This window comes from Hylaeus anthracinus, unplaced genomic scaffold (genome assembly GCF_026225885.1).
Source record: "Hylaeus anthracinus isolate JK02 unplaced genomic scaffold, UHH_iyHylAnth1.0_haploid 12001, whole genome shotgun sequence".
Classification (NCBI taxonomy): domain Eukaryota; kingdom Metazoa; phylum Arthropoda; class Insecta; order Hymenoptera; family Colletidae; genus Hylaeus; species Hylaeus anthracinus.
Genome location: NW_026534348.1, coordinates 22,877,570 through 22,895,309, shown reverse-complemented (window position 1 = coordinate 22,895,309; position 17,740 = coordinate 22,877,570). Strand labels below are relative to the sequence as shown.

The following is a 17,740-nucleotide window of genomic DNA, read 5'->3' as shown; positions in this document are numbered from 1 at the left end:
CCTCTTTGTTTTTTTTTTTTAATTGGTTGCCTCTCACCTCTTCGTGTTTTTTAATTAGTTAATAAGGCCCCATCTCCGCCCACTTTTGATTGAACACCTTTTCGAGGCCCACACCCCTTTAAAGTGCGTTAATGGATCTATTTCAAAGACACGTGCAAAGATTCGCGAAGTTTCGCGAGACAAGAACAAATTTAAAAACAGCAAGCTAAATGTTCTGTATTACCATCTTAATGTCATACGTGATGAAATGCATTCTTTGCAAATGTATTATTTGCGGAAGATTAGATCATCAAAGATCCATACCGACTCACGATCAAACAATGGATACAGGATACTCTATTTCAAGGGCATACGTGAAGGAATGCGCTTTTTCGCGGTGGAACACTGATATGTTGTCTCAGGGACAAAGTCAAAAAACTGTAAGCTAAACGTTCTGTGTTTCACGAGGAAGGAGAGTGATATAATAGAATACATCTCAATGGAACGACTCATTAGTTGCATACACCTTGCTAAGGTACATAAAGTTAAACATTACGGTGACCAAGAAAGCAAACAATCATGGAGGTGCTGGTACGTGCGGTGAAGACTTTGAGAGAAATGCTTTCTCTGTCGCATACCGCAAGTGAATTTAAATCATGGTCGGAACAATGCGACGAATGGTTGCGATTGATCGCAGAGTATTTCCAAAATCAAAATTTGTCGGTAGGCGCGAAGCAACGGCAGATATCGTGTATCGCGCAAATCAAGACTTTAAAAGCGTTAGCGCGATTTACGCGTAGCGGGGTTAGATTTTTGGAAGTGCGTCGACAGAGGGCGTCATCCCTCGTATGGGAAGAAATTGAAAGCGCGTTTAGGAATCGCATTTTTACTGGCGTGGTAGTAAATGTGGAACACATTGATCCGCGTCAAGTTTTGCAACATGCACGTCCTATGGTGATCCAGCAGATGATAGACTTTATAAACGAGTACAATTCAGTTTAAGTGAATACTGTGTTTAACGAATTCGTATTGAAGGACAAGGTGGATGTGAAGAGTTTTCAGACGCGGAACCGCGAACTGTACACGGTGTCGAATCTGCACGAGTAGTACGAGAAGGACGTGATGGAACCCATCCTAGCATCGTTGGAAGAGTTCCAAGAGCGTGACAGCGGATGGGCACTTTCACGTATATCGAACCTACAGATAAAGAATAATAAATACAATCCCTTGCGCACCGGCTATAATGTTCCTATACCTCGAGAAATTCAGGCCAAAAAAGCTGTGGTGAATGTGAAATCTGATGACAATGCGTATTTCTTCTGGGCAGTTATCGCCGGACTTTATCCTGCAAATGGTATGTCAAGTAGAAAATCCTCGTACCCTCACTACGGTACAGGGGGCTGACCCTGGCCCCCTGAGGGGATATAATTCCCCTCGGGACGGGCCGAGGTTGTGTGGTCGGCCCGTCCCCACTTGGACCAACGGGTCCTGTGGGGGCGCATGGGGGGTGGGGTGGGGAGGGTCCGGGCGTGCCGGATCGCGCCTCCGACGACCCTCCCTTACCGGTGTCGGCGTCTTCTTGTCCTGGCGTTCAGGAAGCTCTTTGTTTCCTGAACCAGTACGGACACGAAGATGCCGGGGGCTGTGGGTGGACCGTGCGGGGACTCGGGAAGCCCATTCCGACGGCCCCAGGGATGGGGACACCGGACGGGTCCCTCCGCCCGGGGTCTTATAGAGTAGGTAGTGGGGGAAGCTAACACCCTCCCCCCGGGATTCATGTAAGCTGGGAAGCGTCCTGCGAGTACTCGCGTGATCCAGGCGCTTCCCATGTAGCTTAGGTGGGTGTGGAGTTTTAGTGGGTAGCCATCGCGGAGGGGAGCGCCAAAGGCGCGCCTCCCCGATGGTAGTCCCACATAACCTCGGTTTTTCCCCCCGGGAAACCGAGGTATACGTAACGCATTTCCCCACAATAAAAAAAGAAAAAGGTCTGATGAAGGATGAGAATAACGGTGTGATAATGATCGAAGTCGTGGGACTGAGAGCAAAGATGTACGCTACTCGCGTGCTTGACAAGGATGATGTGAAAAAAATTAAGGGAATAAAAAAGAATATTACAGTAGACAAAATAACTTTTGATGACTACATACAGTCTTTGAAAAATCATACGGAAACAACAATTAGACAAAACTGCATTCGATTAAAATTACATAACGTGTATTTGATTAGCGAACAAAAAATTGCTCTTAGTCCGCACGATGATAAAAGATGTTTGCTGACGAATGGTGTAAATACCTTGCCGTGGGGGGCACTACTGTATTGCGGAAGAATATGATGATGACGTCGAAATGATGTAAATAATTATCGAAACTTAAACATTGTAAATTATTATTTTCATTATATTTATTATAATTATTATATTTATATTGACTTACTTTTTTCAATAATTGTTTCTTACAAAACATTACTTTTATCGAGCCATAAATTATGAAACGAATCGAATCCCAACCATTTCACGTACACTTTATTTCCTTTCCTACGTATTACCTTTTCTACCAGGTACACGTCTGGATCTGCAACCGAATGTAGCTCGTACTCGTAAAATTCTTGTGCGACAGGATTTTCTTGGGAATCTGTTAACAGGTACGTCACCGGATTTGTTTGCTAAATTTGATCAATTTTAAACACTTCGGTCGTCCAATTTGGTGTATATCCTTTAATAAAAATTGTCTTGTACTTGCTAATGCGTACGTAATCTCCGACTTTGAATTTCGCTGAACCCGCAATTTTCAAATGAGAGTACACGGTAGATAACAAGTTGCCGACATTCTTCAAAGTCACATCAACTGGACGCATTCCTATCGTTCGATGTTTTCGATGATTGTAGTCTCGTACAAGTTTGGGTAGGATGGCGATCCATCGTTAAGAGCCGTTTACAGTAGACAGTTTCCACATGTTGCTCTTCAGCGTACGATTGAACCGTTTTACGACGGAAGCCTCCATCACCGAGTGCGTCGAATAATGATTAATACCATGTTTTGTCTTGAGTTTTTGCATTTCAGTGTTGTAAAATTCTTTTCCTTGATCTGTTTGCAAATTTTTTGAACATCGATTTCGAAATATCTTTGCGAACGCTTTAGCTACCTCACCCCCACTTTTAGTCTTGAGCGGCACAGCCCACGCATACTTGGAGAACAATATATACATCGATAATGGTTAGTATGTACTTGTTACCACCATTTATACGTGCGTGAGGTTGCATTTCGGCGAGATCGGCTTGCCATAAATCGTCGAAACCATGTACTATAACGCGGAAAAGTCCGTCTGCCGGGAGCGTGCAGTTCCTCCACTAATCGCGTCTTCTCTTTGCTCATATTGAGGATTGGAAACTGGACAAAAGAAATTTAAAATGTATGAAAATAATTGTAGGATGTGATCTATGAATTTTCCGTTGACGTTGCATTCGCCGGTCTCATCCGATAGTCCACCCCTATTGGTCTCTTCTGGATACATCTTGGTTAGAGACTGACATGGTTTACAGCATGCAAATATATTTATTATGTTGAAATAGCAATATCTATGTGTGTTTCACATTGAATTCAACGTACTGTTGCAATTTATGGCATTGTTCATGATTTCTTCCTGCATCTTTAAACATCTGGATCCCATTTTATCTCTGTCACAGAGACATAATTTCTAGCTATGCGTGGCAATCGTTTTATTTCCTCTGCAATATTATGTTTAACATGCATTTCGACTTGTCGGTGTATGGCCTCTCTCATTTCATTAGACATTTTTGAAATTGTCTCGCAGGTCTCCTTATACACCTTTAATCTGTCCTTCTCTAACTGATTTATCATTTTTAAAATATGCGTCAATCTGTTGTCTAAGCAGGCCTTATTCACAGCATCGGTATCGTCTTTCGGCTCCGCTGTACGTCTTATCTTTCGCTCTCGCGGGTCGAAGGCTTAACCGTCGAGACAAAGAGTCAAATCTTGGATATAATTTCTATAAAGTATTAATCCACTCTTGTTTGACTCGTTACGTAGCAATACACCAAATTTGTTGATCGACATCCCGAATTGCAATGATGTATAATATAATTCAAACAGTATTTAATTTATAATCAAATCAGCCACGCGAAGCTCTTCTATGATTGATATAATTTCGTTGTCGTGAACTGTATGACCGACCGCTCGTGATGACGATTGCAATCTCAGTCTATCTACTAATTCGTTCGGATCGTCCCAATGCAAGTAATCAACTGCATTGTCGGTGACCGTCATATCATCAGGCAACTACCCCAAGCACATTTGAAACCGCTTCCTTCACGCTTGTTAAATAGCGGTGCAATAATTTTTTTATACTTGTTTATCCGGTTACCCATTACAGGATTGCTCGCCAAGTGCCCTCACTTGTACGCGTTCGTAACGATTAATATGTTCTTGTACGTCTGTAGATCGGCATTTGAGTACAACGCATTATCCGGTATTCGTTTAAATATTAATTCGTACAGACCACGAGTACCCCTGTACATCGTACCGTTTATGATGATGTTGTCGTTGTTGTCCACATCAAAGTTGGAGTTACCAAGCATTAACCCATTATTTTTAAAGTATACACCGTAAACGTTGTCTGTTTTTTTTTTACTGTCAACGAAGAAAAAGTACAAGTATTCTCGTGACAGTGGTCCGAGATTTTCCGTTAAGAACTCATTCATATCCTTATGACTTTCAGGATTCTCAACGATTTCACGCATCGATGTTTCGACAATGTTCTCTTGTGGAATTTCTTGCGTTGAAGTTCCCGCCCTCTCTTCTTTTTCTTCCCGTGCTACTTCGAGAGATACTTCGGAATGTGTGCGAACTCTTTTAGGTAATGCGATACGGCGATAAGGTGTAGATTGTGTAGGTGTTGATGTTTCCATATGCAATCTCTTCTTCCCACGATGTTTAGGTGTTATGATCGGCACAGGTACTTGTAACGATAAATGCGGTTCAGGTGACAACGGTGGTGATGGTGTCGGTGAGGATGGCGTCATTTGAAGAATCGAGTTGGAGGATGACTTTGTATTTTCAACCAATTGCTTTAAGGGATCAACGATGGATCGAAACCTGCTTCCCAACGATGCATTGGTATCCACCCTTCCAATCTTTAAAACTAAATACTTTTTTCGTATAGCTTCGCTCGTTTTAGCAATCTCCTTCGTTAAAACCTCTGTCTTCGTTCTTTGCTTCCTTTGAACGTGTTTTTGATTCGCCTCCATGTTTCGTAGTAGTTCGGTAACGGTTCGATAAGTGTTTCATAGTGGTTTAAAGTGGTTCAATAGGGATTCAAAGCGATTCAATAGTGATTTAAAGTGGTATCGGAGACGTTTTCCAAACAACTGACTCATCTACTGTACGACAAACTCGTTAAATCCTCGTCGATAACGACCTTGATGCATAGGACTATCCTTGTCTACAACCAAAAACCCATAGTTCCGTTGCCAACATTTCGCGCAAAGTTCGTTAAATTTTTGAAACGTTAAATCGGTGTTTACATGATCATCATAAACGTGGCTTAAATTCATACTATCCTGTTTGAACAGGGTCAGCAAATTGGCATTGTCGCGAATTAGGTGTTTCGGTATTCTCGCGTACGATTGACAAAGATACAGACAATCTACATTCGAATGTCTACTCATGAAAAAATACTCTCTTATTACGTCCTGCTTGTCACATGTCACGTCATCAAATATAAATATAGAATTCGGTAAAGCTTCGTTGGGTGGAACGACATCGCTATTATTTGAGAAAGGCAAATATCTAATGTTCTCCACGGATGAGAGCAGTATTTCCAAATATTGATACTTTGGCTGTTGCAACGACTATGAGTACACGTATACATTTTCGAATCGCACACCGTTCGGACTCTCCAGCAAGCTAATAACAACGTTGGTTTTTCCACAATTCGAGGGACCGCAGACTATACCACGTATAGTGTCGGGTAACAGCGGTCCGTGTCTCTGGAAGCGTTGAACGGTGTCGAACCTTCTGTCAGAAATTATTCGAATATCGACGGGCTGTCTTACGAAACGCATATTAGTACCGCTGTTGACGTTGTTGCGACAATAAAAAGGGGCTAAAATGATGTCGCGGATATTTATACAAACACCGTACAAACGTATCACTTAGTGTGACAATGACTTTTGTACTGATCGATGGTGATACACTGTTTGATTTGACTACCGAGCAGCTGAAATACATTCCAAGGATTGTATTCTTGAATTGTTTTGCTCGCGACATACATTACGTGTGGGACAAGTTACCGAGACATATCAGAGCCGATCCTGAGGTTCACTCTTATCGCAGGTGCCTCTTACATTCCCCCTCCGAAATGGGAACCATATGGGTGCAATGCCCGGCCGCGGTGGCTGTCGCCGTTCAGAAGGCGGGCACAATAAGGGTGGGGTGGTCCGCAGCCCGGGTGGTGGTGCCGGCCGCGAGACCGCTTAGTACTACCGCTGCCTTGCCGTAGAGCACGTTCGGCAGCGGTGCACTGCGACCGTTGATAGGAGCGGCCAGTGCTACCGTTGTGGGGACCCCACCCACAAAGCGGCTAATTGTTCGAGGGCCCACAATTGCGTGGTTTGCGCTTCGCTTGGGAGGCCCTCGAACCATAAGCACACCTTGCTCCCCGCCGCCCAAAAAGAAAGGTCCTGTGGAGACGGGGGGTTTGGCCCCGTCCCCTAAGACTAAGGAGAGCGTAGGTGGGGCGGCTGTATCAGCCCCGCCGACCCTCATTCCGGTTAGAATGGAGGTAGAGGCCTGCCCAGCTGTAATACCGGGACAGGCCTTAGAGGGGGGACGTGAGTAGGCGCATTCACGCCTGCCAAGTCTCCCCTAATGTTACTGCAGACCAACCTTAACAACTGCCGCCGGGCGCAGGACCTTTTCGCTCAATGCCTAGCGGAGTGGCAGGTTGGCCTAGCGGTGGCCGCAGAGCCCTATCGAGTCCCTGAACATCCACACTGGTTCGGGGACAAGGCGAGCTCCGTGTCGATGTGGTGTCGAGTGGGTCGTGGTGTGCCCCCTTGTTCCGTGTTCGAACGGGGCAGAGGTATGATCTTGGTAAGATGGGGAAGGTTTTTGGTTGTTGGGTGCTACTGTTCACCAAACAGTGGCTCCGTCGAATTTGAGAGGTATTTGGACCGGCTGGGTGCTGTGATGGCCCCGCATTTAGACGGTCTGGTGCTGGTTCTGGGCGATCTCAACGCCCGATCTATGGATTGGGGGAACCCCAGAACCGGACCTCGCGGCGGAGCCCTAGAAACTTGGCTGAAGGGGCACGGACTACTGGTGTTGAACCGGGGGTCCGTCCCAACATGCTTGAGGTGGAACGGGTGGTCAACCGTGGATATAACGTTGGCCACCCCGGCCGCTTCGCGCCGGGTGTCTAATTGGCGGGTGTGGGGAGGAGAAACCCTCTCCGACCACTGCTATATCCTGATGGATGTGGCGGTGGTCTCAGAACCGCCATTGGACACGCCCCTCCGTAGTGGCACCCGTCCAGCGCCCAGATAGGCGCTGAAATGACTGGACGAGGACCTATTGAGGGCCGTTATTATCGGTACTGCCTGGCCAAGGGCCAGGGAGCGCGGAGCGGAAGAGGGGGCCGAATGGATCCGGAGCGCGTTGCAAATGATTTGCGATGTGACGATGCCCCGCATCCGGGATCGTCCCCAGAAAAGAAGTGTATACTGCTGGTCGGGCGAGTTGACCGAGCTCCATAGGGAGGCCGGCCGTGCCCGACGCCGGTACACCCGCGCTCGTCGCCGCCATTTTCATGGTGGCGACCAGGAACCGATGGTCGCCGACCTGTACGAGGTGTACAGATCGGCGGCTGAGGCCCTCAAGCGGGGTATTGCCTCGGCCAAGGCTGTAGCCTGGGACGCTCTCCTGTCAACCGTGACGAAGGATCCGTGGGGGCGCCCTTGTAAGGTCGTGCTCAATAAACTTCGACCTTGGGCGCCCTCTATAACGGAGCAGCTGGATCCGGAGCTCTTGGGGCGTGACGTCTCCACGTTATTCTCCCCCGATGATTCGGGGTGGGCGGAGACGACGCGTCCACCGGCTCCGACCGTTGAATGGTCGGAGGAGCTCCGGGTCAGCCACGGAGAGCTATCCCTGACCATCCGGGCGCTCCAGGACAAAGGCGCCAAAGCGCCTGGTTCAGATGGAGTGCTTGGAACAATTATGGCCTTGGCCGTGGGCGAGGTCCTCGCCCCGGCGTACATGGAGGTGCTAAATGCCCACATGTCCCGGGAAACCTTCCCCAAGGTATGCAAAAAGGCGAGTCTGGTCTTCCTCCGTAAGAAGGGTAAGCCCGCAGAGTCTCCCTCTGCGTACCGGCCGCTGTGTCTCCTCGATGAGGCGGGTAAGTTGTTCGAAAGAATAATTGCCGCCCGCCTCATTGAGCACCTGTCCCAGGGTGGTCTTGATCTCAGCGACGGCCAGTTTGGATTCCGGAGGGGGCGCTCTACAATAGATGCCCTTGACCGTCTGCGCCTCCTCCGCGAAAGAGCCGTCGCTGCGGGCGGGGTGTTGATTGCGGTGTCGTTGGATATTTCTAAGGCTTTCAACTCCCTGCCCTGGAGGGAGATAGTAGGGGCGCTCGAATATTTCGAGGTGCTCCTCTATCTCCGCGAGGTGATTCGGGACTACCTTAGCGACAGGGAGGTCGAGTTCACTGGCTGGTCCGGTAATCGGATGAGAAGGGAGATACACCGCGGGGTCCCGCAGGGCTCGGTCCTTGGACCACTACTGTGAGACCTAGCGTATGACGCGGTGTTGCAGGCTGTTCTTCCCCCCGATACGGGTGTCATCTGCTATGCGGATGACACCCTGCTTTATGCGGAGGGGGAGAACTGGAGGAGGACCAGGGCACTCGCGGAGAACGCCCTGGACTGCGTGGTTGGTCGGATCCGACGGATGGGGTTGGTGGTGGCGGTCGGGAAGACCGAGGCGATATGGATGTATGGGTCGCCTCGGGGCCGACTATCGCCGCCACCAGAGAGTCATCTCAGGATCCGGGTTGGTAAAGCCTACGTCGACGTCAAGCCCAGTATGCGTTACTTGGGTCTGACGATCGACGGCCGCTGGCGCTTCGAAGATCACTTCGACCTCCTTGCCCCCCGAGTAGAGAAGACAGCGGCTACTCTAGGGCGGCTGTGCCGGAACACACCTCCGACGGCTCTCTCTTACCGGAAGTAGGCGTCATCCTGGCCCGTCCCGGGTGGGCCCTATCGTAGGGGTCTTACGCCTTGGACGGGACACGATGATGCCAGAGAGCTGTAAGTGGATCGAGCAGGGGCTCGGGAAGCTTAAGTCGAAGGCTCTCATGGGATGGGGACACCGGGCGGGTCACTCCACCCGGGGTCTTTTTAGCGTAGGGAAAGCGAGGGCTAACTCCCTCGCATGGGATTTTATGTATAGCGGAGGCTGTCCTGTTGAGTACACGCGTGATCCAGGCAGTTTCTATTTAGCTATGAGGTGTGTGTGTGGTTTTAGCGGGTATGGCCAGTGCTGACGGGCGCTACGAGCGCTCGTCAGCCCGGGCTGAGTCCCGCATACCCCTGCCTTTCCCCCTGGGAAGGCGGGGCATGCGTAAAGCATTTCCACACATAATAAAAAAAAAAGGTGCCTCTTACATTACAATCGGCCGGATCAGCGTACGCACATTGACGGACCACCGCCCATGATCAAAGACTGTTTTCTATGCATAAAAGGAGGGGAGCAGGACTATTGAACAAAGTGATAAACCAATTACCGTTCGAACTTCATATACCAGGATATCAATTTTGTGGGCCGGGTACATGTTTGCAAAAACGTTTAGCTCGCCGTGATCGTGGTATCAATCCGCTGGACGCAGCCTGCAGAGAACACGACCTCGCGTATTTCGAATGTAAAGATTTGGAAGAGCATCACGAGGCAGATCGAATTTTAGCCGATCAAGCGCGACAATGCATCGCAGCATGAGGTGCGACTTTTGGTAAAAAAGCAGCAGCAACAACGGTGTGGGTGGCCATGAAGGCTAAGACGAAACTCGGTATGGGACTTGAGGGAAAGAAGGGCGATAACGAGAAGAAGAAGAAAAAGAAACGAGTGTTACCCGTAGCAAAGCGTGGTGGTTTCCTCCTGTTCCTCCTTCCCGCCTTATCAGCCATAGGAGCGCTGACCGGTGGAGTGGCAGCTGTAGCTAAGGCTGTAAACGATGCCAAGGCTGCGCGGAAACAGCTGGAGGAGTCATAATCGTGCTATGGAAGGTCGCGGAGTACATCTCGCACCGTACAAGTAGGGGGAAGGTTTGAAAAAAAAACTTCGATCTACGACAAAAAAAAAAAACAAAAAAATTAGGGAAAAAACCAATGACAAACATTCAACTAGAGAAACTTGGGAGGAAGAATATACCGTTGTCACGTCCCGAATTGAATCAGTGAAATAATTCAGTCAGCACGGCCAACGTGTTCGATTTTCGCGTATTTGAGGCATACGCGGGGCCTTCTGCCTTGTTAACTCGACTATTTTCCTTTATAAGAATATGAGGGATTTATTAATACACTAACCTTATAGTGGACTTGCAGGTGATGGAGCGCGTGGATCTCCAACCACGTACGATGTAGGAAGACTGCGGGCCGTCGAGAAATCGCTTCTGAATTCGATTAATTGCCAACGAGGGCGGATGACTTCCTTTAGGAACACGACGTCGTCATTGCAGTGGGCCTCGATGATTGTGACGTCGTCGGAGGAGAAATAGCCAGGAGTTTTCACGACTAAGGCAGCGACGAGTGTTTCGTAGGCTCTCCCCAATGAAACTGTGTCAGGAAACGTCTCTACGCGGTACGATAGATGAATCGCCGGTTCATTGGATAGGATTCGCGGTAATGCGGGATCTATTCCTAAGTTTTCCTGATAAAAACCCGGAGTATTTAATGTTGCGAAAACACGTCGAAGTTGGGCGCGACGTCCCTTACGATGGTTAAATTTGGTCATTACCTAATTAATTTCAATTCCAAACTATTAAAATGACACTTTCGATGTATCTTCGATGCGATGCGGGCGTCTTAGCTGCCTTGAACGTAATTAAAATGAGATTGGCATCCGTATCTCGTTTGTTATTCTAGAAAAATCAGCATCTACGGCAGGTGTAAGCCTGAAGAATGCTAATTTATTCCTTCATATATACGAGTTCCGTGCGCGTTTCTCTCCGAAGGATCTACGGCCGATTTGTTCCAGAACTATACGTAAATCCCCGGCAGGTGTAAGGCTGAAGGATCCAGCACGTTCCTTCACAATATTCTTAAGTAGTTCACTAAATCACATTCACGAAATACAATAACTAAATACGAAGATTGAAGATACAATCGAAATTCGTTCCTCGCTTATTATTCCGAATACTAGTTTATTCCCTTATACAAAAGACGAGTTCCGTGTATGTTTCTACCCGAAGAATCTACTGCCAATTTGTTTCAGAGCTGTACGAAATCCCCGGCAGGTGTAAGCCTGAAGGATTCAGCATGTTCTTTCACAATGTTCTTAGGTAGTTCACTTAATCACATTCACGAAATAGAAATAACTAACACAATGAAAAACTAAATTCACTCAGTAAAATAGGGTAGAAAGGCGACACTGGTTTAATTAAACTTGAATTTTATTGAACTGTCATTGCTCGACAGCAGAAAAATATTAAAGTACTAAGATTTGCGACAGATGGTACGGGGAGCTCTATTCGCAGAGACTCCTGTGCACAACAAAAACTTAGAAACTCCTAACTTCGAACTTCGAAAATATAATTGCTAAAATGTCGGAGACGATGTGTTTGCTACGAACGCTCGGAGAGGACTGAATAATTCATGTATGATTTTCAGCATGTAAGATTTGGCTCCCTTGTTCTTGATAGCTTCACGCGGATGTTTAGTCTCGCGCGCTATCAAGATGTTTTGGGAAGCTGGCCGTGTTTTGGGTCTCGGTCCCTTATCTATCTCGCTCGAGAATTGTTTCGGTTGGCGTTTCCTGCCAAGGATTAAGGTGCCTTCATAGTTGTCCGCTTTCTTTAAGCCTAATTCACAATGTTTTTGCTTTAAATATTAATAATTGTTGTCGCTTAATTATTAATATTGTTTATTGAAGTCAACGTCTCAGCATGAATATGGAGACGAATTTTTGGGTTGGTACTAGTACTTTTAACGCATTCATCACCATTAAATAGCAAATTTCACATTTGCATAAATAATAATAAATGTATTATTGTTAACTATACTAATCCTGAGCTAACATAGGTACTGAGTGTAAGTTGGACTAAAATTCGTGCGCGGGGCGTAAATATTAATACTATTTAATAAATTTCACATTTATTGAAAATAGTGATTGATAATAATTGTTGTTAACATTCGTTAACGAGCTTGGATGCTCGTGGAAGTTAGAGAGAAGGTTGGATTTGCGTGTTGGACGCGGAATTTGCATTATTTAACAGGCTTCACTTCTGTCGAAAATAATGTATGTAGGTTGTTGTTAACAATTGTTAACAACAATTAGACGCCTTAGCGTAGAAATGGAAATCAAAAATTAAGTTTGATTTTACCTTTTGGATTTATTCAATAAATTTCTCATTTACTAAAATAATAGTCCATGTGATTGTTGTAAACAATTATTAATGATCTCAGGCGCTTAATTATTAATATTGAGGCGAAGCTGCGTCGCGTATATGCTGATAATTAGGCGTTTTCTTATTAGTTAACAAATTTCCTATTTGTTTAACCCTAGGTTTAACGCAATTGTTTATTAACGATTTTAAATACAAATTTAGGCGATTTTGATGTTTGTATGAGGTGTTACATTCGGCCTTTAATCCATGACTAAGGATATACTGATTTTAATTATTTAAACGTTTAAACAATAATTAATTGATGTTAAATTATTTATGCGATTTCCGAGTTGACAATTAATAATGAGAATGCAATATTTTACTCTATGGATTTTAGCGATTTGAGCGTTTCAACAATAATGAAATAATTATTTGAATATTGAATTGTAATGTTTGAGTAGTTGGAGCATAGCGTTTCTTCCTAGTAATTCTTATTTCTTTTAATTCGTTTATGTTAGTACCTTTGGATTTTCGTTCGTTGTCTGTGCACAAGAGTCGTATTTAATTCTAGGTATATTAAATGTAAAATTTAACTGTACTAAATGGGTTTCGCAGTTGGTTGGTAAGAACTTATAGTATTTTGATCCACGAATTTCCACACTGTTTGAGTTTAATTATGAGTACTTAGCAAAATTCTGGGGTGGAAATACGCATGACGTCACACCGTACTTAAGCAGGGTGTACATGCGTGATACTCTTCCGACAAAGGTACGAGTCAATGAAAGCGGTATAGTTAACTTGGATAGCAACGATGGGCTATCCAAGGGTACACATTGGGTCGCATACGTGAAACGCGGTAGCAAGGTGCGATACTTTGACAGTTCCGGAAATCTTCGTCCACCTCGGAAACTGATTGATTACTTTGAGCTGAATGTAAAAACTGTATACAATCATACTCCGTTCCAGAATTTCAATCAAAGCATATGCGGTGAATTGTGTTTCAAGTTTCTTCAGGAAATCTCGATATAAACTTGTGATTTCTGATAGGTGTGCCCCATTATTAATTTCATCTTTACTAAACAAGGATGTCTCTAACGTTTACTTTGACGGGTAAAAGCAGCGTGCTTTCGGTGACGTACTTTCCACCGATAATTTGAGCGATGAACAGTATGAACTAGGTCTCATGGATTTCGAGACGTTTCACACGATACCCAACGTTGATTCGAGCAACAATAAATTTTATTTTGGAAAAGATGATGAAGAAATTGTGATTCCTGAAAGATCGTACGAATTGGAGGCGATCGATGAATACCCTCTCATCGTGCGAGCAAACAACAACACTATGAAGAGCGAGATACATTGCTCGTGTAGAATCGATTTTACGAAACCAAACAATGTGGGATCTCTGCTTGGATTTTCCCCGAACCGTGTTTTATCGCCCGATGTATGGCACGAGTCGGACTTACCCCTAAACATTATTAATGTTAACATGATTCGTATAGAGTGTAATGTAACTACGGGTTCCTACAGTAATGACAGACCTGTTTACACTATACACGAGTTTTCACCCAGAGTCCCTCCAGGATATAAGATTTCGGAAACGCCACCACGTGTCATTTATCTTCCAATCGTCACGCGATCAATAGATGATTTGACGATTCGTATCGTAGATCAAAACAATCGCCTGATAGATTTTCGTGGAGAGGAAATTACCATCAGATTGCACGTACGACAACGAGACCAACGCTCTGCGTACGATTAAAAAGAGAAGAAGTAATATTATGCTAGTGTACGATAACGCGGTCAGTAAACCTAAAAAACCAGTACAAGCGTAACCACGGTTCTTGATAACACCCTGAAGCCACATTCTGGCCTACCAAGAAGAAAAGAGCAAAAGGTTTTCTACAACCATTGGGATTCATCGTGAAGCAATAATGTCGGACATATTGGATATTGACGGTACACCTGTCTTTAACAATCGCATAACCAGCATAGAGACACACACCTATAATCCATATGTAAATACTAGACTCGGAAACAGCGATGAGATAAGGATACCGATACAGCAGCAGGATCTGTACACGCTACTGTGTGAGAGTCACTTATACATCAAGGGAAAACTGGGTCTACTGGAGAAAAAACCGGAGGGAGTGAAGGAAGATGTTGTTCTTGATAACTACTGTGCTGCCTCTCTGTTTGATGAAATTCGATATGAACTGGATGGGGTTGAAATAGATCGTTGCAAAAATCCGGGAGTAGCGACTGCGTTAAAGAATTATGTATCTCTGTCCATTGAAAAAAGTAAAACGTTAGGTAATGCTGGCTGGTATCATAAGCAAAATGCTGCAATTGCAGATTTTCATTTTTGCGTGCCGCTTGGTATGTTATTCGGATTCTGTGGAGATTATAAACGCATCGTATTTAATGCGCGCCATGAATTGATTTTAATTCGATCGCGAAACGATGAAAACGCCCTGATTGGTCCTACCGTTTTGAAACTTGTACTCAAGTTGTTTAAAGTTCAATGGCGAATGCCTCACGTCGGTTTGGATGAATTGAACAAATTGGCGCTCTTACATATTGTTGAAAGTGGTCGACTGATTTCGATGAGTTTCCGCTCCTGGGATCTGTATGAATATCCGTTATTACAAACAACCACGAAGCATACTTGGTCTGTGAAAACAGCAACGCGATTGGAGAAACCGCGATATGTGATATTCGCTAAGCAAACCGATCGAAAGAACCAATTGGACAAAACATTTAATCACTTTGAGAATTGTAAACTATCAAACATACGACAACATTTAAATTCAAAATCTTATCCATACGATGACTTGAATCTGGATTTTGATAAGAACAAGTATGCGACACTTTACGATATGTACGCAAACTTTCGAAAATCATATTACGGACACAGTGAACCCCTGCTCGATATGTTAGAGTTTTTATCATGTGGTCCGTTTGCAGTCATAGATTGCTCGCGTCAGAACGAAACTCTAAAGAGTGCCACGACTGATGTTAAGATAGATTTCGAATGCAAAGATAACGTGCCGCTCAATACAACTGCTTACTGCTTGATTATACACGATCGCATAGTCGAGTACAGCCCTCTGACGAATGTAGTACGCAGAATAAACTAATACAGTAAGTAATCTCTGCTGAATGTTCAGTCTCTTCGAAACTGTCGATAGAGCAAAATGGCTCACCTAACGTTCGTAGACTTGCAAGGTTTCCAAACGGACTCGAATAATTTTATCGTAAAAGAGGTGGCTGTCCTCACGCAAGGAAAAAAGTTATCGCATTGGATATTTGAACCTTCGTTTGGAATGCATTGTCTAACGTCTAACCAAAAACGTGGTGTATGGTGGTTAACGAATAAAAACACCATGGAATCAGATGGACGGATGGTTACGTACCCTACGCGAAGGCGAGCAGCCTGTTACAAACCGCGTTGGAATGCGCTGACAGAATTTTAGTTAAAAGATCGGAAAAGAAGAGATGATTGTACAATTTAACTGGAACGGAAGCCTTCGATGTTGAAACGGATTTAGAAGACAAAGAAATACTAAAATTGTCTACAATGGGTGAAGGACATTACAGATGTACGTTTCACGATGCCGTTTGTGCCATGGAAAATGTGTTCAAAATATGTACGCTATTTGATGTAGAAATGCAAACTGTTTTTGAAATATGAAATAAACATGACGTCATGGTACAGAAAAAAGAAATGCTGCATCATCAATAAATTCCTTAAATGGTAAAACGTGATGGAGAAGAGTTCGAAGGCCGCGAGGGGGGCGCTCGGAGGGGCGTAAACCACGACGTAGCCATCGCCGCGGGCAAAAACAGCGAGGGCTGTGGTGCCGTCGCCCACTATCGCCACGGAGCCTAGCGTGTCGGGCAACCAGTTCTGGCGGCCGGCGACGCGATACAGCTCCGCGACGACCGCTAACCCCACACCCAACTCAGCAAGGCAGTGGACAAATAAGTCCTGCGCCCCAGGCGAGTGGTTGAGGTTGGTTTGGAGGATCCGGACCGGGGGAACGAACTTTAGGCCGTGTCCATGGCCTCCTCAGGACCGGATCCTCTATTCACCGCAGCGGGCGACCTCGCCCGCAGCACCTCAGGGGCGCCGGTGCCCGCAAATCCTCCGCCGGTCGGTTCACCGGCGTAGACTCCCCCGACGTCGTCGGCGCCACACGCACCTTCCTTCCCCGCGTTGGCGGAGGAGGGGCGCAGCCCTAGGCCCCCAGGCGGTGGTTGGCCGCCCTGCCCAGGTCGGCGCAGATCGGGCAATGAGGTGGCGTAGCACAGGGCGCTGCTGTCTGCCTCGAGGGTCCATCCCACTAGCACTGGACAACCCGACTTAATCAATGTCGAGCAGTGATCTATGATACGTGAAGGTTATGGACAGCCAACTTGGTTAGTACGTGAATTGGTGTGAGTTGGTGGTGAGTTGAGAAATATTATGTTTTCTAAGTGTAATATAATATAGATAAATTGCACGCTTACATACGTACTTCATAATTCCAGACATAACGTTTTCTTTTACTATGTATGTACTAAATCCAAAGTGAAACATACAATATTGGTGATAAATGAATGTTTCTAGTAATATATTTATTAAAGAAATTCTTGAATGCTAAGTTATATTGTACAGTATGTGGTATTATAAACATAATTGTATTGCATAGTGATCTAGAACGTTCGCTCGGCGAGGAAAGTAAAGGTCATGAGCGCAGCACGGCAGGATTATTACGACAACGAAGTACAGCATATACGGAAGGAACGCGAAATCATTGAAGGCTACGATTACGACTACGGTTACGTCTTACGATTTAACGGTTTACGATTTGGAACTCCTTTTATTTCTTTTGGGCGCGTTATAATTGTCATTTGTGCGCGTCTTTTTATAATCTTTTTATAATTGTCTTTTTGTATTACTGTGTTCGCGTTGTGTTACTGTGAATGAAGGATAGTTTAAAAAAAATACTAGTCCCACATCACTATTAAATATTCAGCTTCAACAAAGCAACTGGATCGTATCTCCGCAGTATGCAACTCTTGAAGCGAAAAAAATAAATGAAATCTCTCTCTCTCTCTCTCTCTCTCTCTCTCTCTCTCTCTCTCTCTCTCTCTC

The 17,740-nt window shown here is 45.3% G+C and overlaps 1 protein-coding gene across 1 annotated transcript; it reads left to right on the top strand.

Annotated features, from left to right (window-relative positions):
• Window positions 1–14,534: 14,534 nt before the first annotated feature.
• Window positions 14,535–15,740, top strand: LOC128890643 (uncharacterized). Its single transcript, XM_054149298.1, has one exon. It carries the CDS (start codon window positions 14,535–14,537, stop codon window positions 15,738–15,740), a length of 1,206 nt encoding a protein of 401 aa, XP_054005273.1.
• The last annotated feature ends 2,000 nt before the right edge of the window (window positions 15,741–17,740 follow it).

Excerpts from the sequence above, each read along its gene's own strand:
- LOC128890643 (XM_054149298.1), top strand. The coding sequence starts at position 14,535 with ATGTCGGACATATTGGATATTGACGGTACACCTGTCTTTAACAATCGC.